General features: G+C 31.2%; 2 protein-coding genes and 1 long non-coding RNA gene across 4 annotated transcripts; 2 read left to right on the top strand and 1 right to left on the bottom strand.

The window, feature by feature from the left end:
* Nucleotides 1–4,650: 4,650 nt before the first annotated feature.
* LOC137827982 (agamous-like MADS-box protein AGL62) lies at nt 4,651–5,430 on the top strand. The gene has a single exon (XM_068634367.1). The coding sequence runs from the start codon at nt 4,651–4,653 to the stop codon at nt 5,407–5,409; it is 759 nt and encodes a 252-aa protein (XP_068490468.1). The 3' UTR covers nt 5,410–5,430.
* A 3,109-nt stretch (nt 5,431–8,539) lies between these two features.
* Nucleotides 8,540–13,186, bottom strand: LOC137828424 (inositol-tetrakisphosphate 1-kinase 4). 2 transcript variants are annotated; one of them, XM_068635000.1, is made up of 11 exons: nt 12,737–13,168; nt 11,309–11,390; nt 11,190–11,222; nt 10,913–10,979; nt 10,448–10,568; nt 10,131–10,229; nt 9,847–9,966; nt 9,570–9,746; nt 9,181–9,236; nt 9,006–9,090; nt 8,540–8,863 (listed from the first exon to the last, which is right to left on the bottom strand). In XM_068635000.1, exons 3-11 carry the CDS (start codon nt 11,201–11,203, stop codon nt 8,772–8,774), a joined length of 831 nt encoding a protein of 276 aa, XP_068491101.1. In that variant the 5' UTR covers nt 11,204–11,222; nt 11,309–11,390; nt 12,737–13,168; the 3' UTR covers nt 8,540–8,771. The 2 variants fall into 2 exon arrangements, with proteins under 2 accessions (XP_068491101.1, XP_068491099.1); XM_068634998.1 differs by lacking the exon at nt 10,913–10,979 and having other exon boundaries at nt 12,737–13,186.
* A 6,861-nt stretch (nt 13,187–20,047) lies between these two features.
* LOC137828397 (uncharacterized) lies at nt 20,048–21,399 on the top strand. Its single transcript, XR_011083867.1, has 3 exons — nt 20,048–20,210; nt 20,362–20,436; nt 21,215–21,399. It is a non-coding gene; the product is annotated as an uncharacterized lncRNA (long non-coding RNA).
* The last annotated feature ends 5,479 nt before the right edge of the window (nt 21,400–26,878 follow it).

Genomic DNA, 26,878 nt, shown 5'->3' with positions numbered 1-26,878 from the left:
ATAATACATTATAAGAAAATCATGAAATAGAAATCAATTTTAAAGATAAAAAATAATTAGTTGTTATAGTGATTAAAGTATAAACTATTTTAGAAACTAAAAAAAATTGATTTCTAAATTAGTTTTTATTATTGTTAAATGGTTTCTAAATTGGTATCTAATTAGAACCAAATTTAGAATCTAAATAATGGGTAGTTAAAACATTGTTGCTAATTAGATACCAATTTAGAAATCATTTAACAATAATAGAAACTAATTTAGAAATCAAATTTTATTTTAGTCTCTAAAATAAAATGATTTCTAATTTAGTCACTATAACAACTAATTATTATTTTTTTCTAAAATTAGTTTCTATTTTATAATTTTTTCGTAATAGTTCATTTCATAATTCATTTTCATTATTTTTAATTAAAATAAATTATTATATAATAGTCTGTGTACTAAATATATTTTATTAATTTTATTCATGAAACACATTTTAAAAATTAAACATTAATCTTAGTATGATCTTTTTAGAAAAAATAAGAAACATATTTTCTGCATGAATTAGGAGTATACTGTTTAGAAATTGAAGAGAAGATAATCTAAAATTGTATTAGAGACATTATAAGCTTTGTTTGTATTGTAAATTTGAATTGAAATTACTTTTAAATTGGTTTTTAATAAATTATAAATATTTTAAACTCATAAAATTGAAATATATTTTTATGATAATGATAATACACTAGAAGAAAATTATGAAATAGAAACTAATTTTATATATCAAACTAGTTAGTTACTATATTGACTAAATTAGAAATTAATTTATAAACTAAAAAAAAAATATTAGTATCTGAAATAATTTCTATTATTAATAAAAATTTATAAAATAATTTTTAAATTATCATTTAACCATTAGCTACTAACCTAATTAGTTATATTCTAAATTTCTCTATTAATCTTTTAGAGACTAATTTAAAATATAAAATATTAATAGCTAAAACCATAATAGCTAATTTAGATATCAATTTAAAAACTATTTTATAAATTTTTATTAATAATAGAAATCAATTTAAATATCAATAATTTTTTAGTTTATAAAATAGTATCTAATTTAGTTAATATAGTGATTAATTATTTTTAATATCTAAATTTAGTTTTTAATTAGTGATTTTATTGTGATGATAGTAATAAATAAAAAAATAATGACAAGTTATTATAATATATTAATTATGGTATGATGAAATTTTAGGTTGAAGTTAAATTTATAATATAATTTATATGTTTGATAAAATTGAGAATTTCAAAGTATATTTGGAACAAACTAGGTTTATATGGAATAGAATGGTTAAAAAAATGGAAAAAAAAATTGTATTGTCTTTTTTAAACTTATTTTTTTATTATTGAGATTTGTATATATTGTTTGAGGATGTATTGAGTACTTAAACGATGTAAAGATAATAAGGATTGAATTTGATACAGTATTTTCTCATTCAAATCCATGGTTTAAGTGATGTTATAAGTTACTTGAGTTAGAAAGAAATTTATGAATTCTCATTGTTTGAGTAATGAAATGTTATATCAAGTCTCTTTTACTTAAAAATATTATTTAAATGAGATGTCTTACTTTAATGATATTCTTTTCTAACCAAATTAGTGTTCACTTTTTCTCTTTTAAATTTCTTTTTAAGGTTATATACAAAATTGTTCTATGATTTATTGTGTTGTAATTAAGATATATGATGAAATGTGATTGATATGATAAGTTGGTTGTCTTATTATGTGAGAATTAGCAATCTAATGCTCCTTTCTACTGCTCCAATTGGACACTACTCATATTTTCTATGGGCCGAGCCCACCATAAGTGATTATCTAGTATTAATAGGCAACTTCTTCCTGCACCTCTACAAATTTCTTCCTGCACCCCATCATTTTCAGAAAATATTGTTTTGCCCCCTTTAAAAAATAACTTCCGGATTGTTTTTTTCCAGAACATGTTTTATGAATTTTAGATTTATCAATCTGAAAATAAAAAATATATATATTCCAGAAAATATGTTCTGGAATAATTTTTTGTCTTCCGAATTTTCTATTATGGAAATAACTTTTTCTTACATAACCACTATTCCAAAAACACCTAAAATTAGAAAGGATAATTTTGATATTTTTGAAGAATGTAGGGTGCAGGAAGAAAAATGTAGAGGTACAAAAAGGAAGAAATTGTCGTATTAATATAGATTATATAGCTTGCTCCAAATACAGTTGAGGTTAAGCAATTTATAGTATGATGATTGGTCCAATTAATAAAATTGTATGAATGATATTTAAATACATAAAAAAAATTGCACCAATCATCTATCATGAGAATTTTTTTTTTCTTTGAATAATTTATTAAAGGTGGATTTTAATTAGTAACAGCACAATTTCATTTTTCAAAATTCTCGAAATGAATAAACTTTAAAAAGATTACACTTGAGTGAACATACTACTTTATTATAAAAAATCATAAGTATAACTACAACTTTATACTTTTTATTTTTTATATACAAGTCGTAACTTTCTATTTTAATTTTAAATTACTATATACAACTTCTATTATTTATTTATCTATTTTTAATTTAAATTTGTAAAAATCATTATATGTCTTAAAAAATTAATTTATTTTTAATTTGATAAATTGAAGTCGTAAAACATGACATAACTTTTTTTAACATATATAATAGTTAGGAAAAAGATTTGTAAATGTGGCAGCAGGGAAAAGGATTTGACACAACAATTTGTAGAAGAACAAGAGAAAGTGAAGAAGCAGAAGCATCCAATACATTTTTTTATTGTTGTTTTTGTCTTATAATTTCTGTTAGTCCTCAGTGATGATACTTTGAGAACACTAAAAAATAAAAAATAAAAATATTCACTTGATAACTCAAAATAATAATATTTTAATTATATTGATTAAAGTGGATTGTTATATGGGTATTTTCTTTAGAGTTTTCAATTGTTCCTTCTGACTTTGAATTTTGACATTCTAAGAAGAGAGCACTAAATAATTGTTATCCAATATTGATAGTTGTTCTTAACACAAGGACCAAGAACACTAGAATCAGGTTGATAAGATTAACTCTTATACAAATCTTCCAAATTTTGGGTTGAACTCTCTCGGTCTCTTCTCGCATTGGGTGCTCTCGGCTTCTCTTTCGCCTAAGTGCTCTCGACTTCTCTTTCGGCTAGGTGCTCTCGGCTTCTCCTTCGGCTAGGTGCTCTCGGCTTCTCCTTCAGCTAGGCGCTCTCGACTTCTCCTTCAGCTAGGCGCTCTCGGCTTCTCCTTCAGCTAGGTGCTCTCGGCTTCTTTTTGAGTTGGGCTCTCATAGCTTCTACTCGAGTTGGGCTCTCGGCTTCTTCTCCTCACAGGTGGGTGTGTGTACCTGCAAGGCGCTCCGATGCCAAAGTCATATATAGTTTTATGTTCATTAGATAAATTGAATCCTCCTTACCTCTTGAGTTGAACCTCTATTTATAAGGCTCTCTTATTGGGCTTAAGAGTTACCTGGGTCTTTTCTTTTTGCACCTAACATTTTGAAAACACACACCTGTATATTTGGGCCCATCTTATGGACTTTGCTATAATCACTAATTTAATTTTACTTATTTACTTTTTATATTTAACCTTTCGGTCGAGACTTTCGGTACAACCTTTCGGCCTAGACAGTACAATAGTCATTTTGCAGGTGCAGGTAACTTGAAAATAGAAAAAGTGCGTCAAGACATGTTTAGAAATCATATTATGCATAATAGAAATAACCTTGTTTAATATACATTTGAACAGGAAGGATAGCACACCAGCTATGGAATAAGAGTTGGAGTAACTCTCTAAGTACCTATTCATATTTAATTTATTTTTCGTTCATAAAAAAAAAACAAATGAATGTAATTTGTAGGAGATTGTTCCGGTTCAATAAGTGATAGGAAGTTTGGTGGATAGATATGCAATTATATTAAATATTTGGAGAGAGAATTTTCTCCCTCATAAAATTTTCTTCCCAAAGAATACATGTTTTCTTGACCAAAAGATATACTATGAATGCCATTTTAATTAGATTCTTCTTTTAAACTTTTTTTTCTTTGAAAATGATTAGTTAGATTATTTTCTTTTAAGAAAAATATAGGAGAATAATAAAAGTTAAATGAGATAATATGGTAAAACACTAATGGGTGTTTCTCATTAAAATTTTAACTCTCTCACTTTGACTTTCACTGTTCTCACCTCTCAAATCTGTTGGTACTTCATTCATGTACCTAGATTGAAAATAGCCAGTTACATCTTATTGGAAAAAAAACACTCTGATTAAGATTAAGATTAAGGAAAACATGGAATACTGGGAGAAGACCTTTTCTTTTGCATTAAATTCCCTGCCATATACTCCATGCAAAGGGGATTTTCAGAATCTCCTAATCCAGAAGCCCCTTGAATGCTGGGAAAAGCAATTGTGTGTGAAGAACCTGGTGTAGTTTGGAATGTGTTCCTTCACAGACAAGATGTGTATAAATTCACCCCTTCACTTTGCAACCTTTGTATGAACCATATAAGGTAACATTCTCCATTGCGACATCGTACTCTAAGCCTAGCGACAACCTTTTCGTTCATTGTTTTTGTTTTTTTCTCTGTTCACCGCCATGTCTTCGGAATCAAAGAAAAGCCGCGGCCGTCAGAAGATCGAGATGAAGAAAATGAGCAAAGAGAGCAACCTCCAAGTCACCTTCTCCAAGCGCCGCACCGGGCTCTTCAAGAAAGCCAGTGAGCTTTGCACTCTCTGTGCTGCTGACGTCGCTCTTGTTGTGTTCTCCCCCGGAGAGAAGGTCTTCTCCTTCGGTCACCCTAACGTCGACGCCGTGATTGACAGCTACCTCGCGCGGGCCCCGTCGCAGGACATGGGCACCATGCAGTTCATCGAGGCTCACCGCCTGGCCAACGTGCGTGACCTGAACGCGCAGCTCACTCAGATCAACGCGCAATTGGAGGCGGGGAGGCAGCACGGGGAGGAGCTGAATCGCATGAAGAAGGACTCGCAGGCCCAGTTATGGTGGGCCCAGCCCATCGAGAAAATGAGCCCGACCCAGGTGGAGCAGTACAAGGCGGCCTTGGAGGAGCTGAAGAAACTGGTTGCGCGTCTTGCTGACAGGGCCATGCTTCAGACTGCAACAAACCAGGTTTGTCAGTTTTTACCCGGGGCTTCTTCTTCTTCTTCCTCTTCCAATCTGCTGCATCATCCACACCCTCCTCAGGTGTTCCCCCAACCCCTGATTCAGCCACCCATGTTTCAGAACTTCATGTTCCCTGATGGGAGCATCGTAAGCCACCATGGGTTTAATCACGTGGAAATGGAAGGATATGCACCTGGACCTGGACCTGCACCTGCTGGTGTTTTCTTTTGATCCATTCAATGGATCCACATCTGTGACGCCTTGTTAAAAAATTCAAGTTATTTATTTTGATTTCGGTGTAGCTTGGTTTTAGCTAGTTAATTTCATGGTGTGACATGCTTAGTATTCATTAGGGTTCGGATATTTGAGACATTTCTTCAACCATCATCATCTTCCATGTCATGTTCATTTTTTTTTACGTAGTTACCGTAGTAGTTTTTTTTATTTATTTTAATTGTTTAAATAAACTACATCTTATTTATTTGTGTTTTGGGTCAAACTATTTTTAAATGACTTAGTTTAAAGTGTTAAATATGTCTGTCCCAATTTATTTAGTTTATTTTTTAATAGGAACCTTGATCATCACATAGACCTCTCCTTGATGAAGGGACGTGGATGAAAAAGAGATAAAAAAAAATAACCCTGAGATAAATGATATGTTGAGAAGACAAAATAATATGTAATAGGATACTAATGTTAAAAGAAAGACCTCACTGAAAAAAATAAGTATACAAGTATAAATTATTCTTTCTAGATGCTGATATATTAATTAATACCCTTAACATTGAAAATACACGTTTCACACTATAATAAATTAATATTTTATTATTTTTATTTTATTTTTTAATTTAAAAGTATTATTGTTTTAATATAAATAATATCAAATGTGTGTTTTTTAGTGTTCGTGTAAATAAAACTTTTCTCTTCTTTCTATTCAAATGTGTTACAAAAGTTATAAAAGTGCAAAATTATTTCTCTTTGTTCGGTTGTTGGCTTGCTTTATGAAAGACATCATTCGTGCTATTTTCAATTCAAAAATGATTGTTTTACCCATGTTCAACCTACATTTTAATAAATATTAATATTTTAATTATTTATAAATTTTTAATTTTAAAAATTATTTTAACATTTTATATATTACTTATATTTTTATTAAGGATTTTTTTTTAAAAAAAATTATTAGAAATATTAATATTTTGTTTTGAAATAAAATTTCAAAATATTATCATCCTTTTCAATTTTTTACACTTACAAATCTATGCCTCGATACCTCGATACTTGTGTTTTATAAGAGTAGTTGCATAAAAAAAATGCAATGACATTTTTTTACTACTCCGTAATGTTATAATTTGTTATTAATATTATTTGTTATTAAAATATGTTATAATTAATTTATAAATATATTTATTTTAAAATTATATAATTTATTCGTGGTGTTATATGTTTTCCATTTATATAAATTTTATTTATTTATTTATTAAAATATTACATTTTTAATTTTTAATTTTTTTATTATAAAACATTGCTGACATATGTCATGTCATTACACATTTTATTTATGGAAATTGACTTTTGCATATGTCATTACACATTTTATTTATGGAAATTGACTTTGCATATATTAATAATGTAAGTTTACAAAATTATAATTTTAATTAATATATGTATTTATTAACTGGTACTAATGATTTTAATAATGAAATAATTATATATTATTAGTAGTCAGTGAAACTGTTAATAAATATTTTTTAAATAGACTATTTTTAATAAATTATTTGTATTTTCTAAATAAAAGGTATAATAGTGTTTTTTTATTATTAAAATTTATGTTAGGAATCACAATGTATCAATAGTGTTTATTAATAAATCCTCTTATATTTTTTTTTTAGAGACAATGTTATTTGTATGTAGTGTGTAACATAAAGTAAGTTAAATCTCTACAAATACAATTAGTTTCTTGTTTGATTGAGTTTTCCTTTAATTATTATTATTATTATTCAAATGAAAAAAAAATGATAAAATCAATTTTTACACAATATAGTTATTTTTTAAAATTTACAAGTAACTTATTTTTACAAGCTTGTTTTATAGAAACATAGCTGTTTTTACAATATTTTTTACGTAATTTAAAAATTAATTATATTTTATTATAAATATATTTTTAATCCCTTCAAAATACATCAGTTTTTATTTTCATCCTGTAAAAGAATTATTAATTTCTGTCCTGTTATATAACATCAATTATTATTTTCAGTTGAATAAAAAAGGTTAAATGAGTAACACTCACTAATGTGGTAATATAACATCTTATGTATTACTGAAAAAACTTTAAATTTTTAAAATAAATTTTACCTTAAATTAAATATCAAGAACTAAAAATGGTTATTTTAAATTTTAAAATATAAAAATAATGAAAATTATTTCTCGTAAAGTGAAATCAAAGTTCACATATTTTATAAAAATTAAAAGAAGTGATTTCAAATCTTACAAAAATGAAAAAAAATAGAGATGAAAATCAAAACACACTAATTTAATAAAATAACGAGTGTCAATAGTCCCACATCTTAATCTGCTAGTTATTGGACCGCAGTAAGCCCAATAATAACTTGGTCTATGGGCTTGAAGCCCTGAATGCGTGACATGTTTTCAATGGTCCATTCAATTAATTAATCTTATTAAACAAAATAAAAGCCCATGTTTTCAATCATACGATGAACGTAATGAAAAAAATCAAAACCATGTACATACATTTATACAAGCATCATTATTTATTAAAAAGAATCCATTTTATTTTATTACATACATTTTTGTCAAATATCAATAACGCAGAAAATGAGAAAAAGAAGTGACAACTGAGGTTCGTGATTAGTGTTATCTATGTGAAAAATTATATTTGAATATCTGATATTAGATTAACATCACATGGTTGCATATAGAATGTGTCAAGCTACTAGTAAACTTTTCCAACTTGAATTTTTAATTATGCGAATGTTAAGTTAAATAAATAAATTCTTTTTTTTATCAGACTTAATTATTTAAATGAGTTAAGTTTTATATTTAAGAAAACAGTATCCCATATATATATATATATAACTTTAAAATGAAAATAATATAACTTTACGTTAAAAATAAATTTTAATAAATCAAATTTAAACCTAATACATTTTTTATGAACCAAACTTAAACTTTTAATTAAGACCGATTGAATAAATAAGTCAAACTTCAACCATCATTTATTTATTTTTATTGGCTACTTGCATGGTCATGAAATTGCAGGAAAAATAACGTCCAAATTTTGGTGCATTATATCTTTTTTATCCAGTGGAATAAAAATAAAGAATTCGGACCTTTGGCGAGTGAATTTGAAATCTCGTGGTAGTTATTTGGCGTCACCAAAATTTGCATTAATTTGGATAAGCATATATATATAACTTACAATAAAAGCATTTTTCGCTCTTTATTGAGAGATTGGACATCTATATATTTCAACCTTTTTTCCAATATTTTGGTGGCTTCTTTGACATTCTAAAGCAGCTTGCATAAAGTTGTAAGAAAGCCACCAGTAAGAACAGAGCCTGCTAACATGCGCCAGTTTAAGTCGTAAGTTTCTTCTTATACTTGCTCTGCATTAGGCTAAGTAGAAAATCTGTAAATACGTGCTCATAATCTGGCATTTTCCCATACCCTGAAGTGCATAAAACCGTAAAAATGACAGTTATCATTAACATGACATGTCAAGAAAGTACAGACAAACTTGGATGAAATAATCGAGACATAACAAGTGTGACATGTTTTTACACACAATGTGTATGGCTAGAGATACTTGCCAGGAAAGTAGTTGATATCGATGACGTAAAACACATCCTTGGTTCCATATTCTCTAATCATATCTATGTTGAACAAGTGGAGTCCCTAGAGATGGTGAATCAGTTCCGGTTTAGTATATCATCTGAAAATGAAAAATGACTGCAAAAGGAAGAAAATAAGAAATGACAACAGTACCAATCTATGACGGAGCTCTCTTGCAAGCCTCTCCAATAAAGGTCTCGGGGGATGTTCTGTAACAAAAATATCACAGAAGAAAAATGAGACACTAGTCCCAGCCATTGCGTCAAAGCACGTAGATGCATGTACTAACTCTCAAACAATCACCAGACAACATAAAGGCTTCTTGAAATATGGAGGAGAAAGAGTTAGTGGTTGCTGCACAATGGGATACACTCTGTAATGGTCAATATACACTATTTAATTGTATCAACCATTCACTTGACCTTTGCAAAGCTTTAGGGACACGTCCATATCATAAATAAGCACACCTTTGGCATACACCAAAAATTGAAAATAAAAAGGGTAATAAATAGTATTGGTTTTAAAAAAAATGTTCCACTTACCTGCGATATTAGGATCTAGATCAGCATCATCTGCAGAAGCTGCTGCACATGAAACTCTGGGAAAACGGAATACACCTGCAACTTTTGATAGTTCACGCTTACTGATATTAGGAAGAGAGAAACGCCTCACAACCTTTATGGTTTCCCCAACAATGTAAATCTTAAAGAGAACACCACCTGTATTATCAATCCACAAACCAAAAAAAAAAAAATAGAGATTAGATAGCAATGCAAATTGAACAGAAAAAGATCATGGTCCATGGTTCAGTTCACAAACCATGATTGACAAACTCCTGTAGAACTAGCGGAGGTTCAAGCTCTGATAAAGAAAATTCGTCATAAGCAAGAAATAGTTCATGTGACTTCGCAGTGCCATCCACAACTAGCGGTTTTGCAACTGAAAATACAAAAAAGGGTAATAAGACACCATGCATTTGTCAACTAGCTAAATACAAACTTCAGGTAGTAAAACATAACATTATAATAGAATATCCAATAGTTCATGTTAGATCCATCCCAAGAAATATAGATAGGAAAAAAAGATTAAACAAAGATACATACCTAATGGCAACTTCATCCCAGCTTTAGTGACTTCATAAGGGATGCTAGAGGGGTCTTTCTCTTTTGTGAAAACCAGCTGACGTGGAATGGCAACCTTGCCTGGAAAACAACAGTAATTAATACGTAGATGCAGATACTGGTAGGGTAAAAACCTAGTTTACCATACATGAAATACAGAATCAGCTTGAAAAATTGAAAAGCAAAAATAAAATAAAACATAGTAAGTAGCTCAACCCAAGAGCAAGATGCACTGCATTGTGATGATTCTAGTACTTCTGATTATATATACTATCCTGAAACTTTCAGATGAGAGTTACCGTGACAGTCAGATAAGTTCAGATCCACCACATCTTGCAGCATGGATTGGCGATTGTGTAAGTGTTGAATTGCATCCGGAGGATCAAGGACAGTTACCTCGGGATGTTTTTGCCTGTAATCCTTCAAAATTAAAAAAGGGAGAAGAAAGATCCAATGAGCTCCATCAATAAAAATTTTACAGACTGTTTAGAAATCATGAAACAATATCATCAGTTAGGAGACTGAAGAAGCAAAAGATAAAAACATTCATATGAAATGGATGCATTTGGTGTGACCTATATAAGAAATTTGATTTCCATGCATAGCACTGTGGTAGTCAATAGCAAAAGTATTAAAGAACAACATTTTCAACTAAGAAACAAATAAACAAATAACAAATACAGATAATAATTCATTCTTTGGGCAACAAACTCCAGCCATGCCTAACCAAATTATTTAGATTAATCACAAAAGTAAATCCTCACTTGTTTGAACACTTGGGGACTGATTTCAACTATCTGATCATGATTCATGATGAGGAGAGCATGAACTCTGCAAATTTTGTCAGACAATAATAAGCTTTTAAGAATCCAAAATATTTGGCTGTCCAGTCAATCACCGCCACTTCATGCTTAACTCCCAGACTAAAGATACTAACGATTTTCATGCAATGCGACACAAGTGTGTAAAGAAAAACAATAAAGCTGCGCAAGATTGCTATCACAATGTGGAAGTGGGTAGAAGTGTTAGTAGTCCACAAACCTCAATAATCTCATGCCACTCCTCCCCTGATAACTGGAAAGAACAAATACCCAGTCAGATTATAATAGAGAATAGGAAACAACGGTAAATCGTAAAATGCTGAAAGAAATGTCACAAACCTTATGCAAGATAATATCAAAAGGACCTTGTTCTGGTAGTGGCTTCTTTAGATCAACAGCAACAAAGTATATCCCCTTGTTCCTGCATCGGATATAATTTTTATACATCACTATTAAGAGTGTCAAGATAATAGTAGAAGAGTTTATTAGTAATTTTATTCAGATATACTACCAACCAAATATGCTTCATCGTAATAGTACATACAGCACACACAAATGGTCGAAATTTGTATTACCTCAAACAAATCCTTACTATCTAAGCAAAAGATTTGTATTAATCTTATCATGTTGCCTGTATATATACTTTTAAGGAGAAATTGGTTAAGACTAGTATAGGAAATAACCATATTGGTCCGGTAAAGAGCTTTATATGAAATGTGATATCATTTTTGTCGACCAAATCATTGAATTATAACAACCTATTTGGGGAAATTGAGCAAAAATAAGAATATAATCAAATTGTTTTTATTTTCAAATACTTCAAAGCATATATCAAGCAAATCTTGATGTAAAATAGTGTTTTTTTACATAATATTCATTGTAAAACTTTATAAAATATGTTACATGATAGGAACTTTCAATATTGTACAGTATAACTTCTCAAAAAAAAGTTCATTATTCATTACGTAGTTGAACTTCACTGATAAAGGTCAAGATTAACTTAACACTATTTTAAAATATATGAAAAATAATAATCTTAAACTTTTTTTAATTGCTTAACTTTTAAAGAACTTGGGTAAGGAATAAAAATGCAATTTAATCCATAAAAATAGTAATACTATTGAATGGGGTAATATATACAGGCCATTCTGACGTAATTCGATTTCCTCTCATTCTAATGCCCAGTTGGCAGCAGTCTTGTCAGTGAACAGACAAGAGACTGCAACATCAGTGGACAATAATGTAACTTTAACATTCCAGACAAGCAAGCAACTTGAATTAATTCAAATTAAGAATACAAAACCATGCACTAAGATTTGACCTTGGGATGTCCATGTGGACAAATCCAAAGGAAAGTAGGGCATAAATGTTGGAATATTCCAATTTAAATTAGAATAGAGAAAGGCACAAGACATAGCAGATATGCACAAGCAAAACGGGTACGTTTAAAATAATTTAAGAAACAACAAAAAAATAAAAACACATTTGCCAGGGTTCGAGTCACGAAAGTGATAGCCATAAGGCATGGTGCAAAAATTGCTCCACCATTACATACTACACAGACAGGGACACAACGTGTGGCTGTGAACCCTACCACTGCAAGCAAAAGCTACTTCAACGCTAAACAAGTAAAAGGATCAAAACAATAAAACGAAATAAAACCCAAATAAATAAATAATGAAGGAATGAATGAAGTCCCTTTGTTTGGGGAAATTGAAAAGTAAAAATGAATATGCATGCAGATGAAGGAGAAAGACGAATAGTTACCGTGCAAGGCCAGTGAAACTTGGCTGTAGAAAGCTCTTTTTCTTCTTCGACGTTAAGGCGTACCCAACCACCACTTTCTGTGCCGAAAACGTCGTCGTTCCCGTTTGCTTCTCCTCTTCATCTTCCCCGCTTGAGATTTCTCCATTGAGCCTCATCCTCGCACACCCCAGAAGCCCCTCGATTCAAAGATCAAATATTTAGCCCTCCTCTGCTTCAATTTTGGCGCCGTTAGGTTCTCAATCTCGGATTCTGCTAATCGCGCAAGGAGAAACAGAGAAGGAAAACGTTTGAAAGAGGGTGGAGAAGGGACGTAGAGGAATGTGTGATGATTTGTGGGAAGAAGAATGTTGAGTTTTGCAGAGGAAGAAGAAGAAGAAGATTGGGTTTGGGTGTAATTGTGGAAGAAGTGAATGGTATGAGAAGAATATATATAATAATAATACAATACTGTGGTATATGATTGTGTCAATCCTTGTAGAAAGTCTTCCTCCATGCTCTTTTTTTTTTATCTTTTTATCTATTGCTTCAAATTTTTGGTTGGCCTATTTTATTTTGTGTAACTCAAAACATTAATTAAATTTTTACAACAAGAAAACAAACTGTTATCCGAAAACCCATTAGATTGGAAAGTGAAAACAAAAACAAAAAAACACGTTTCTAATTAGTGGTTCACGTTGAAAACCATACTAAGTTAAATTATCTATTAATATTTATTTTAAATTTTCTCATACTTTTATATAAAATCTTATAGTTCAAAATAACTAATTTATGATATTTAAATCATACATAATTAATTACACCTAAATTATTAGTTATGTATTCCTAAAAATAATTTATCTATTTTTGCAGTATTAGTCATGTGTTATTAATAGAAGTAATTTGTCAGTTTTTTTTATATATATGGAGATCTAAAATTTAATAGTATGTTTTGATAGGAAATTTGAAGAAGGGATTTATTGCTATATAAAATTTAAAATAATTTATGATCAAATATCTTCTTTGATTAAATAAATTGATTTTTATATAATTTATTGGAGTAATTAAATTATTTTAAATTATATAATTTTAAATTTCATTCAAACGGTAGGAATTCAAAAATTATTTTATTCTTAAATTTATGTTTTTTTTTTCATTGTATTCTCTTCTCAACTTGTGATACTATATAATATTAAAATAAAACGACTATTTTTTAATAAATATTTATTAAGTTTTTTACTTAATTATCCTTTTAGTTCGTGTACTAAGTATAAAAGACTTTTAAAAAGTTCAACATCTCTAACTTTTTTAAAAAAATAATTAAATGTGATTTTTTATGTTAAATGTTAAATTGTTCTTATTAAAACATATTTACTTGATCTTGTCCAGCAAATTGAATTATATGTGTTATGATCACATTGAATCATTTTAAACAAAGTTTATGACTACCGTGTTGAATTATTTTAAAGTTCAGACAAAATTGAATTTTTTTCAAAAAAAACTGGGACCACATTAAACTTTTTAAAATTTCGAGGATGAAATTTATTTTTGGAACTTAATATATAGATGAAAAGGGTAATTAGCTTACATTTTTTTTTATTGATTTTGGCCAAAGTTATTTTTATTTAAATAGTTAGAATTTTTTGTTGTTTTTATTGTAAATCATTATTATTTATGACAAATTCTCTTTGTGCCTTCATACCTTTTTTCTGCATTTCATATTTTTTTTAATTTCAATAATATTATTCTAAGTATGGTGGAGAATGTGGTACTTTTCTTTTCATTTTCAAATGATAGTGGTTGTTTGTAGTGATTGGTGTCAAACGTTGGTAGTTGAGTTAAGTTTTGTGGTGTTTTTACTAGTGGTGACTGTGTTTTCGTTCGTTTTTTTCTAATTTTTTGAAACCACAAAACTAAAAAAAATATCTTTATACATGGGAATGTTAAGGTTGGAGAACAATGGAAGTGTTGCGGGTGAAAGAGAAGTATGAAGGTAACAAAAGATATGGATACAAGACTTATAGAATAAAACTAATATTAATGTTGTCTTTTCTAACTCTTAACTGTTTCATTTTGTACTTATGTCTAGTCTTTAATTTGTTTTTTCTTATTCTAGCTTTTATTGGCTTTTATGTTACATTATGTCTCTTTTACTAAACCTAGAATGAATGTACTACGGGTATATATTCAGACTCTTTGCTTTGATATAAGTAAAGAAAATAAAATAGAAGAAATATTCTTTCTCATATATTTTGCCTTCCTTTTCTCTTTGTTCATCTTTGTTCTGTTTTATAATAGAAGGTGAAGGATACAACTAATGTTATTTAAAAAGATGAGGTGATGGTTCTTATTTAAAAATTTTAAGACCGATTTTTCACAATTAACATGGATATGCATGACGAGGTGGGGGGAGGATTTGTCTTATTTATTAGTGAAAGTTTTTTTCCATTGTACACAATAACTTCATAATCAACATACACATTTAGATTTTTCTTTTCACATAACAATGCAGTTTAAAACCTCTTATAGGCAAGAGCATAGACGATCTCCTACCTAGAACATCCAAGGTAGTGAAGGATAAGTATACCCTTTACCAGTGTGTATTAGATTATCCTTTCTGTAGGGTGTATATATATGGACTGAATTCTAACATCTCTACCTTTAATCATGATTATGTCTTAATTAAATAACAATTAAATAAATTCTTAAAAAATAGAAAAATATGAGCTGATCCCCTTGAAAAGACTTTCTATCTCTTTTCTATAGGGACTGACTGATGGAAGGGAGAGTCAATGAACAACCTATCTACGTGTTAATGGATTAAGATCCCTTGATTTGTGTTATAAGTCAAAAAAACGACTTATAAATTGTTAATCATGAGATCATGTCCATGACTTTACAAAACTCAACAAGACAAAAATAATTATGTACACAACTCATATTTATGATGTTAAATATTTTCTATTGTGAAGCAGTTTAAGAACTCGAACAACTAAACTTTAGCAACGAGAACATTTACTATGGGATTCCAACGAGATATGAATATTCTGATTTAAGTTAAACAGGACTGTTATAACATAACTGCCTTTATAAGTTAATCATTAACAAAGTGAAAGTGAAAGTTTTAAGCAGCATGTGCTTCCAAGGTCAAGTTAATGCTATTTTTTATATATCAATAAGTATATTTGCAGAAGATATTAGAAATATACCCAACTTGACATTTGAATTATGTAGGTGGGAAGTAAAATTTATAACTTTAAACCATCTAATTTAACAGGGATTTCAAAGCATATGGCTCAACATCAAATCAATTCATTGAAACATTGACACTGATATCCTTTTCTAATTTATTTTATTTTTAAAACCAATCTCGATCAATTAGGGCATGACTAGAGATTTGCAATCTTCTCGATTGTATGTTTTCAACTTCACCTATGGTTTGAGCTAAGTGTTGCCTGACCTAACCACAATAATTTTCAAAGTTCTCTCCAATCATCTCGAAAGGGACATAAAATCGATTCTAATACTCAAAATGATAGAAGTTTTGGCATGGCAAAAAAAGAGTATATAAGGTCATAAAATATAATTGATAACAAGTTACTTTGATTCTGAATATGGAAGTCCATTTTTTTTAATGTATACACAAAACTCTTAACGAGATAAAAAAAATATTTTTATTTTATTTTTTTAAGATCTTACATAAATTATAAATTAGATAAATTAAAATAATCATCATTTGTAAACTGATTTTGTAAAAATAATTTAAATTATTTTTTAATATGGTATCCAAATATATTTTAATAAGATTTCTTAAAAGAAATGTGATGGAATACCATATAAAGGAAAGGTAAATAAGTGGAGAATATTATAAAATTAGAGATCTTGACTAGAGATAATTAGTGACATCTCAAAAGTATATAAGTGAGTGTAAACATCATCTTATAAGTCATTTATAAAATTGTGTTAGGCATAAAATTCACATTCTTAAAGATGATATAAGAGTCATTTAAATTTTATCCTAGCGAGAGTTTATTGGTTTTATCAAGTTAACCACTATCGGATCATCCATAGATATATATAATCACACGCACTAGTTGACAGGTCAGGTCTCAACGTGAGAGTGTGTTAGAGATCCCACCTCGACTAGAGATAAAAATAAATAAGTGCAAATCTCATAAACCAAATTTATAAAATTGAGTTAGGCTTAAAATCTAATTCTTAAAATTTATAAAGATAAATTAAACTTTAAACTTGTTTTTTAATATTTTTTATTTTCTTCCGTCCAAACACGATCTTAGCCTTTTACACATGGTAAAATAGGTGTGTCATAAGAAGTGTTAGTTGTTCTTGATAAGTGAAAGATGCAACAGCAACGTGAACCATATTCCTCACATGCTCCAAGTTGTTGTATTTGGAAGTTGACTTAATTAGCATATTCTTTTTCCTTAAATTTCCGTGATCCACTTTATTTTGATGGTTAAAAATAGTATTATACCAAACCTTTTGCATGGCATGTGACATCAGTGCAGTTGAGCCAATTAAAACTCTGGCTTTTGGATCACCTTAAATCTCTCATGACCTTACACTAGTCCAAGGAGCTGCACTCCACAAACATTTTTTTGAACCTGCTCTTCCTAATTACACCTTGTCGTTTCTGTTGCTTTCAGATGCCGTGAATCGTATCTCATCATCATATTGGGGCATTGGATTCTATCTAATTCCCACCAAATTATCCGCATAAACAAATCTAGAATATTTCTATAATCTATCACAAAAACAAATATTATACATATACCCTTTTCCCATTGACCAAATTAGTGTGGAAAGTAAACCAACATATCAAAATAATTGCAAATTTTCATGACTCCAATTTGATGAAATAGTAATTTTCTTTTAAGTGAAATCATCTTATATTATTAAGTGTTCGGAGATGAGACTTATAGAACTATTGAAGTCTTCGTCTTCTTTATTCGGTCAGACAGGTTGCTAGGGTTTCACTGAGATTCTTCTCGCCTTCGTGCTTCTCTTTCGTCTCTCAATCTCGGTGAATGCCAAATGGGGGAGGTACCTGCAGAAAGCGCTCCGACGCTCAAGTCAATAAAGTGGGTGATCGACACTCAGATAGGTGCACAGTAATAAATGACGTACCTTGTTCCTTGGAATGTGTGCTATTTATATTATTTTAATGGGCTTGTCTCATTAGGCCTGATTAGTGGAATGGATCACACTTATGGTTGCATTACCTGATTATTAATGGTAGTTTAGCTTCACTTACCTTGGTTTGAGCGTTAATTGTATATGTGTCGGTCGGTCTGATTCTGTGTGTTGTCTCGACCAGCTCGATCAGGGAGACCGAACCACGTCAGCGTGTATCTCGATCAATGTGACCGGGTCACGTCATCATGTCGATCGGTCATACCGGTACATTAAGAAATAAGTTTAATTTATACTTATAAAATTGATTTATAAGTGGAGAATTATCTCTATTTATATATTATAAATTAATTTTATTTTTAGTCAAATTTTAAAATATTTTTTCAAATTTTATGTGTGAGATTAATATTTTATGAATTATTTAATAATGAGTAACACTATAAATTGAATAAATTTCATTAAAATAGATTTGGATACTCGTATTATAAAGTGAAGTTTTAATTTTTATTTTTTTTACAAAATTAACTTTTGAGGATAAAAATTATCCTTACTTGTATACTAAATTAGTTTTTATCTTTAATCATATTATACCTCTAATAGATATCATAATTTATAATTACTTTATTTACCATCATGGTTTCGGTTGTTATGAAAATTATAGCTAATAATTTGACAAATATAATAATAAATACAAGAGTGATTGAGCGTGACAAAATCTGCAATATTGATAGTGGAAAATAGTTTTTTTAAGACGGTTAGATCGTCATTTCTGGGAAGATATAATTTGAAACTCGGCATGTTGCTAATCCAAGTTATTGAATATTAATTGATAGGTAGAATTAGTGTAGGCGAATTAATGTGTCTTTTATGAAGGGAGCATGACATAAAGTTTGAAATCGTCAACCATTTGGTTTGTGAAATTAAAGCTTCATAATACTCTGTAATATATCATATGCATTATGTATCTTTTTAATCACAGCAATTCCTTTCGCATGGTTACTAGAGCTGAGCTAACCATCTGCATCAATGTTGCGGCAATGGATAGCCAAATGGACAGCACTTGGTACATGGCTGCAGCACAGGTTTTTAGAACTTGATCCTATATAGGATGCAGAGGCAATTTGAGCTCTTTACCCCTAAATAACTTTTCTTGGGTTATGGCTCTTAGACCGATCTTTGTTGGTTTGAGTAGGAAGCCAATGTAAATGAATAATGTAAAAAAAATATCATGGGATATATATTTGAATTAATTAGCATTAACCAGATAGTAAAGAAAGAATCATAACGATAGACATGCAGTTAAGACTGACTTCATGTATACTAGGTAAAACCTCACAGATAGACAAATCACAAATTAAGTTAAGAGCACACTTGTTTTTTACTACCTTAAATGTTTTGGATTTAGGTAGTCTATTAGTCTGTCCAGAACAACTTTGCATATCAGTTTTGTTAGTGTTGAACTTGGAGAATCATTATTCTTTTAGTTTAAGATTTTTGAGTTAAGTGTTGTTTCATTTAATTTGTTTTGAACTGATAAATTCTTAAATTAGGAGAGACTTATGTATAATGGTTAAGACACTTTTAAATGTCTCCTTTTATTTTATTAATTTATATATAACTCTCGCTAAGTTACATATCACATTTTTTATCTTATACCTATGATTTATATATTAATTTCAATTTACTTGTAAAATAAGTTTTATTATATTGATATGTTAAATAAGTTGGTTGAAAAATCTTCTTCTCACTTAGGTTTTTTATATATATATATAAAGTTTTCATGATAGGCATATCAAGTCACAACAATCATTTATAAAAATAAATAAATATATATATATATATATAAATATGGAAGGATTAAACCAAAATACATATGTTAAAAAAAACGATACATATGTAGACTATACTTATTTATAAAGAATTCTAAGAATAAACTAGATAGAAGCCTATTATACCAATAAAATTAATCTATATGAATAAATCATAAATTAACCAGTTTATCCACACACGCATCTTTTTCACGAAAAATATGAGTAACTTAGTGGAAAATATTCAAATTTATAAAATTTAATATTTAATTAAGTATTTTTTATAAAGACACATAATTATGGATGATGTAAATCAATAATGATGTTACGACACTTTTTTTATAAAAAGCAAAAACAGTGTGCCCACTATCACTTTCTTCTTCATTCTTCCAAACCACTTTCTCTCTCTCTCCAATTCTCTTCTCTCCCTCTCTCTTAATTTCTCTCCCAATCTTCATCTATTTTAGAATCTGATCATACCACGCTGTAGCAGAGGAGTTAAGGAACATTTCTACCCGATCAGATTTTCAAACAGAGTAAGTTCATTTTTACTCTAAATATCCTTTGTTCTCTGTTTTTCCTTAGGATTTAGTCATCAATCTTTGTGGGGTCAGTTGAGAAGTTTAATCCTCTCAACTTATTCTATTATATACTGAAATTTTGTTCTGTTTGGATAATTTGCATTAGGCCCGTAAACCTTGAAGCTTATCCAAACGGTGGGGAATAAAATTCTAAAAGTTGCTTGGAAAGCAAGCAATTGAGGTAAGGGAAGCTAAATTTAATTTTTTATAGCACTCTAGGATAGAAGATCTGAATGCGGAAGGGACGTGGTCCCAATATTCAATTTTTCTTGCAGGGATGTTGTGTGTTATATATATTGGGTTGTTTGTTTATATATTATTTAAATTTGTAAAAATATTATATTTTAATTGTTTAATATTTAAGTGTTGTTTTTTTTATTTTAATTACGTTTTTGAATGTTGTGGATCGTGTTTGGAATGATATTGTATGACGGGATGGTATGGAATTGAATTCATGCATTTGGGATAATGTATGGACTGATGTTTGCTGTGTATTAAGTATTGATGCCTATGTGGTAACAGAGATCTCCGAGCTTCACTGATGATCTAAGTCACATAGACTAAGATATCAGGTGGTGAGAAGCTGATGGGGGAGTTCATGCACACCGTGACATATGAGATGCACGGCTTGGGTTGTATTGAACTTACCCTGATCCTTTCTGTTGGATTCGCTGGTAATCTTTGGATCAGGTGTTAGTCTCTGGTAGGACTTACTTAATACGGGTCTTCCGGAAGACGTTGTTTGTTGAATATTCTGGATGTGTAGATCCATGTGAGATCTATGTGATTGTTTTAATGTTGGGATTTGAAGAAGATTGTGTAATTTGAGAAATTGATCATGTAACTTGGTTTTCTCTTTGGATTTAAGTGTGTATATTATAAAATTCTATTTTCAGTAGCTTACCCTTGCTTTTCTTGCTGTGTTTGAACTGCGATGACTGTACTATGTACACGAGCAGATGACCATACAGGTGCAGGAGAGCCTTAGAGGTTACAGAGTTTTATTTTGAGCTGTGGATATGTAAATATTTGTATTTCTATAAATCCTAATCATGTATTAGGAATGTTTTGAAAAACTCCAAGTTTGTATAGAAATTGGTAGAACTTTTATTGTAATAGTTATATGTAAATTATGGGGTGTTACATTTAATGGTATCAGAGCGGTTCATCCTTAGGATAACCTGAGGGTAGTGGGTTTATTTTGTTTCTTCTGCGTGTAGATTTTTGGTTACGTCTAGCCTCAAGACTTAGTTAAAAGTTTCTAATAAGATGTTTGACAAAGTTGTTTTTCTTGAAATCTTGTTGTGTTCGAGTCAAGTTAATTGTTATGAATAAAGATGAAAGTATTAAGAATGAAAAGAATCTTGATAGAGTGGTGAGGGTGCACACTCATGACTAGATCAAGATTATTTTCTATCTTAATTCTAAGTAGCTAGAGTACATTTTAGGGATAAGTTTTGATTGGTTTTTACTTGTTTTGTATGATTATTTCTTTGAAGCTAATTTGTCTTAAAGATGTAGTTGAAAATTTTTAGTAATTTCTAATCCAATTCTTTATGTGCTTAGTAGATGGCACGTAGACCACCTACTCCTCCTCCATCAGTAGATATGCCTAACTTAGCTCGGGCAATAGAGATGATGGCAACAGCCTTGCAACAACAGAGTGCTACTATGGCACAACAGCATCAGGCCGCCCTTCATCAATTAGAAACAGCTAGATTAGCAGCAGAAGCATCTCAGCTTCATCAACAACCCCATACCTTTAGTATGGAGGATTTTCTGAGACACAATCCACCCAAATTTAATGGCAAGGTAAATCCAGATGGAGCAGACCAGTGGGTGAGAGACATAGAAAGAATCTTTGAAGCTACTCAATGCCCTGAAGAGAGAAAGTTATCCTATGCCATTTATGTACTAACTGAAGAAGCTGAATTCTGGTGGATAGGCATGAAGCAAATGATGGAAGACAAAGGTGAAGATGCTACTTGGGAGAACTTCAAAGTAAGATTCCTAGAGGAGTATTTTCCTGATAGTGTCAGGTATGCAAAAGAAATTGAATTCATGCAGCTGGAACAAGGAAATCTTTCAGTCACTGAATATGCTACTAGGTTCAAACACCTAGCTAGATTCTACACCCAGACCATGACTGAGGCTTGGAGATGTAGAAAATTTGAGTTTGGGTTGAAACAAGAACTTAAAGAAGTGGTGATTCCTATGTCCATTAGAGATTTCCCTGCTCTATTGGAGAAAGCAAAAGTAGTGGAGAGTTTGAAAAATAGTAGCAGACTTGTTAAGCCTCAAGTGGGAGGACCTTTTAAAAGCATGCCTAAATATGAAGATAGAAAGAAACCTTATTTCAAACCTCAATCTTATAGCAGTGGAAGACCCAGTTCTCAATCACCACCTAGTTTCAGATGTTTTAGATGCGGTGGGCCACATGTTGTTAGATTTTGCCCTCATCCAGTGTCAAATGTGACATGTGATAGATGTCACAGGTATGGTCATGCAACAAAAGATTGTCGTGTCCAATTGGGAGCTCCAAATTCTGGCGGAGTGCAGCAAGTACAACAAAATAGTAATCAAAAACCCAAAGCTGCTGGCAGAGTTTTTGCTATTAGTGGAGCTGAAGCTTCACAGTCTGATAGCCTTGTTAGAGGTATTTGTTCTATCCTTGGAACACAATTATCTGTATTGTTTGACTCTGGGGCAACCCATTCTTTTATATCTTTTGATTGTGCTAAGAAGCTTAAGTTGCCAGTCCGAGAATTAGAATTTGAGTTGGTGGTATCTACACCAACAGAAGGTATTATAGTAACTTCTTCCATGTGTGCTGAGTGTCCAGTAATTATAGATGGGCAGAGATACAAGATCAACATGATTTGTATACCTCTAAAAGATTTGGAGGTTATCTTGGGAATGGATTGGTTGTCTGCTAATCATATCCTTATAGATTGTGGTCGGAAGAAGTTAATTTTCCCTAAATTAGAAGGAATGCAGGTTATCTCAGCTCATCAGTTTGAGAGAGAGATACGAGAAGGTGCAGAATGTTTTATGCTCTTGGCTTGTTCTATAGTTACTGATAAAGTACAAAAAGATATGTTTGTAGTTCAGGAGTTTATGGATGTATTTCCTGATGAGATTCCTGGACTTCCACCTAAAAGAGAGATAGAGTTTGCAATAGACTTGATTCCCGGAGCAGGCCCTGTGTCAATTTCTCCATATCGGATGGCACCAGCGGAGTTAGGTGAATTGAAGAAACAACTATAAGACTTATTGGAGAAGCAATTCATTCGACCTAGTGTTTCTCCATGGGGAGCTCCAGTGCTATTAGTGAAGAAGAAAGATGGTTCGTCACGTCTATGCATAGATTACAGACAATTAAACAAGTTAACAATAAAGAATAAATATCCTCTTCCTAGAATTGATGACTTGATGGATCAGTTGCATGGGGCAGTTGTCTTTTCTAAGATAGATCTGCGCTCAGGTTATCACCAAATTTCAGTGAAAGCGGAAGATGTTCAGAAGACTGCTTTTAGATCAAGGTATAGTCACTATGAATTTCTGGTTATGCCATTTGGGGTGACTAATGCTCCAGCTATTTTCATGGATTATATGAATCGGATATTCAGACCTTTTCTTGATAAGTTTGTGGTAGTGTTCATAGATGATATTTTGATCTATTCTCGTACAAGGGAAGAACATGCAGAACATCTTAGAACCGTCCTGAACATTTTGAGAGAAAAACAGTTATATGCTAAACTTTCAAAATGTGACTTCTGGATGTCAGAAATACAATTTTTAGGACATGTCATCTCTGCACAGGGGATATCAGTAGATCCTTCTAAAGTGGAGGTTGTACTTCAGTGGGAACGTCCTAAAACAGTTACTGAAATTAGAAGCTTTGTCGGGTTAGCAGGATATTACAGGAGATTTATAGAAGGTTTTTCTAAAATAGTGGCTCCTTTGACCCAATTGACTAGAAAGGATCATCCTTTTGCATGGACTGAACAATGTGAGAAAAGCTTTGAAGAGTTGAAAAGAAGGTTGACTAATGCTCCTATATTGACAATCCCTGATACCAATCAGTCTTTTGAAGTTTTCTGTGATGCTTCCTATCAGGGATTGGGTTGTGTTTTGATGCAAAATAAGAAAGTTGTTGCCTACGCTTCTCGTCAGTTAAAGGTGCATGAAAGAAATTATCCAACTCATGATCTAGAATTGGCAGCAGTTGTCTTTGCTTTAAAAATATGGAGACATTTTCTTTACGGAGTTAGTTTTAATGTGTTCAGTGATCATAAAAGCTTGAAGTATTTGTTTGATCAGAAGGAGTTAAATATGAGGCAGAGGAGATGGATTGAATTTTTAAAAGACTATGATTTCCAGTTAATATATCATCCTGGGAAGGCAAATGTTGTTGCAGATGCGTTGAGTCGTAAAAAGATACAAATGTCGTCGCTTATGATTAGAGAGCTAGCATTGATTGAAGATTTCAGGAGTATGAATTTGGAGGTTTCCATGTATTCAAATTGCATTAGTTGTAATACACTTGTTATAACTAATGAATTTCTGGAGAAGGTGAAGGAGAAGCAGTTGGAAGATTCAAAATTGAAGAACTTCATGGGCTTATTAAATACTGACAAAGCTAAAGACTTCTCTTTAGGAGTGGATGGTATTTTGAGATTCAAAAATAGAATATGTATACCAGAGGATAATGAACTAAAGCAAACAATGTTATCTGAAGGTCATAAAAGCAAACTCAGTTTACACCCAGGGATGACCAAGATGTATCAAGATCTCAAGAAGTCTTATTGGTGGCATGGCATGAAGAATGATGTGGCCAAGTTTGTAGCTGCTTGCTTGACTTGTCAGAAATCAAAGATTGAACATCAACGACCTGGAGGCATGTTAACTCAGTTAGACATTCCAGTGTGAAAGTGGGATAGTATCTCAATGGATTTTGTTACCCACTTACCACGTACTTTGAGGAAGCATGACTCTGTTTGGGTCATAGTGGACAGGTTGACAAAGACGGCACACTTCCTACCTATAGACTTGAGAATCTCTATGCGAAAGTTGGCCCAAATTTACATAGATGAAATAGTCAGATTGCATGGTGTACCCTCCAACATAGTTTCAGATAGAGATCCTAGATTCACCTCCAGATTCTGACAAACACTTCAAGAAGCTTTGGGAACTAAACTCAGACTTAGTTCAGCATACCATCCTCAAACTGATGGACAATCAGAGAGAACTATCCAGTCCTTAGAAGATTTGCTTAGGACTTGTGTGTTAGATCATTTGGGCAGTTGGGATGAAATTCTACCATTGGTAGAGTTCACTTACAATAACAGTTACCAAGCTAGCATAGGAATGGCTCCTTTCGAGGCATTGTACGGAAGAAAGTGTAGGACACCTCTGTGCTGGTTTCAGGATGGTGAGAGTGTGTTAATTGGACCAGAATTAATACAACAAACCAATGAGAAAGTCAAAATGATTCAGGAAAGATTGAAAACATCTCTCAGCAGGCAAAAATCTTATGCAGATCAAAGAAGAAGACCTTTAGAATTCTCTGCGGGTGAGCATGTCTTTTTGAGAGTTACACCGTTCACTGGTGTAGGAAGAGCACTCAAATCCAAGAAATTGACTCCTAAGTTCATAGGACCTTATCAAATTCTCAGGAGAATAGGCCCTGTGGCTTATGAAATTGCTTTGCCTCCTCCTTTAGCTAACATTCACAATATTTTCCATGTATCCCAGCTACGAAAGTATGTACCTGATCCTAGCCACATTCTAGAGTCTGATTCCATTCAGGTCAAAGAAAATTTGTCATTTGAAGTGAAGCCAATCAAAATTTTAGATTCACAAGTGAAACAACTTCGTGGAAGAAGTATTCCCATGGTGAAAGTATTGTGGGACCTCACCTCTGGAGATTCCACTTGGGAAATTGAAGAGGTGATACGAGCATCATACCCTAATCTCCTTCTTGGTAAGTTCATTTTCGAGGACGAAAATTTTTGTAGTTGGAGATAATGTAACGACACTTTTTTTATAAAAAGCAAAAACAGTGTGCCCACTATCACTTTCTTCTTCATTCTTCCAAACCACTTTCTCTCACTCTCTCCAATTCTCTTCTCTCCCTCTCTCTTAATTTCTCTCCCAATCTTCATCTATTTTAGAATCTGATCATACAACGCTGTAGCAGAGGAGTTAAGGAACATTTCTACCCGATCAGATTTTCAAACAGAGTAAGTTCATTTTTACTCTAAATATCCTTTGTTCTCTGTTTTTCCTTAGGATTTAGTCATCAATCTTTGTGGGGTCAGTTGAGAAGTTTAATCCTCTCAACTTATTCTATTATATACTGAAATTTTGTTCTGTTTGGATAATTTGCATTAGGCCCGTAAACCTTGAAGCTTATCCAAACGGTGGGGAATAAAATTCTAAAAGTTGCTTGGAAAGCAAGCAATTGAGGTAAGGGAAGCTAAATTTAATTTTTTATAGCACTCTAGGATAGAAGATCTGAATGCGGAAGGGACGTGGTCCCAATATTCAATTTTTCTTGCAGGGATGTTGTGTGTTATATATATTGGGTTGTTTGTTTATATATTATTTAAATTTGTAAA

This window comes from Phaseolus vulgaris, chromosome 7 (assembly GCF_000499845.2).
Source record: "Phaseolus vulgaris cultivar G19833 chromosome 7, P. vulgaris v2.0, whole genome shotgun sequence".
Taxonomy (NCBI): domain Eukaryota; kingdom Viridiplantae; phylum Streptophyta; class Magnoliopsida; order Fabales; family Fabaceae; genus Phaseolus; species Phaseolus vulgaris.
Note: the sequence above shows the minus strand (reverse complement) of the source record. Positions and strands in the feature narration are given on the sequence as shown.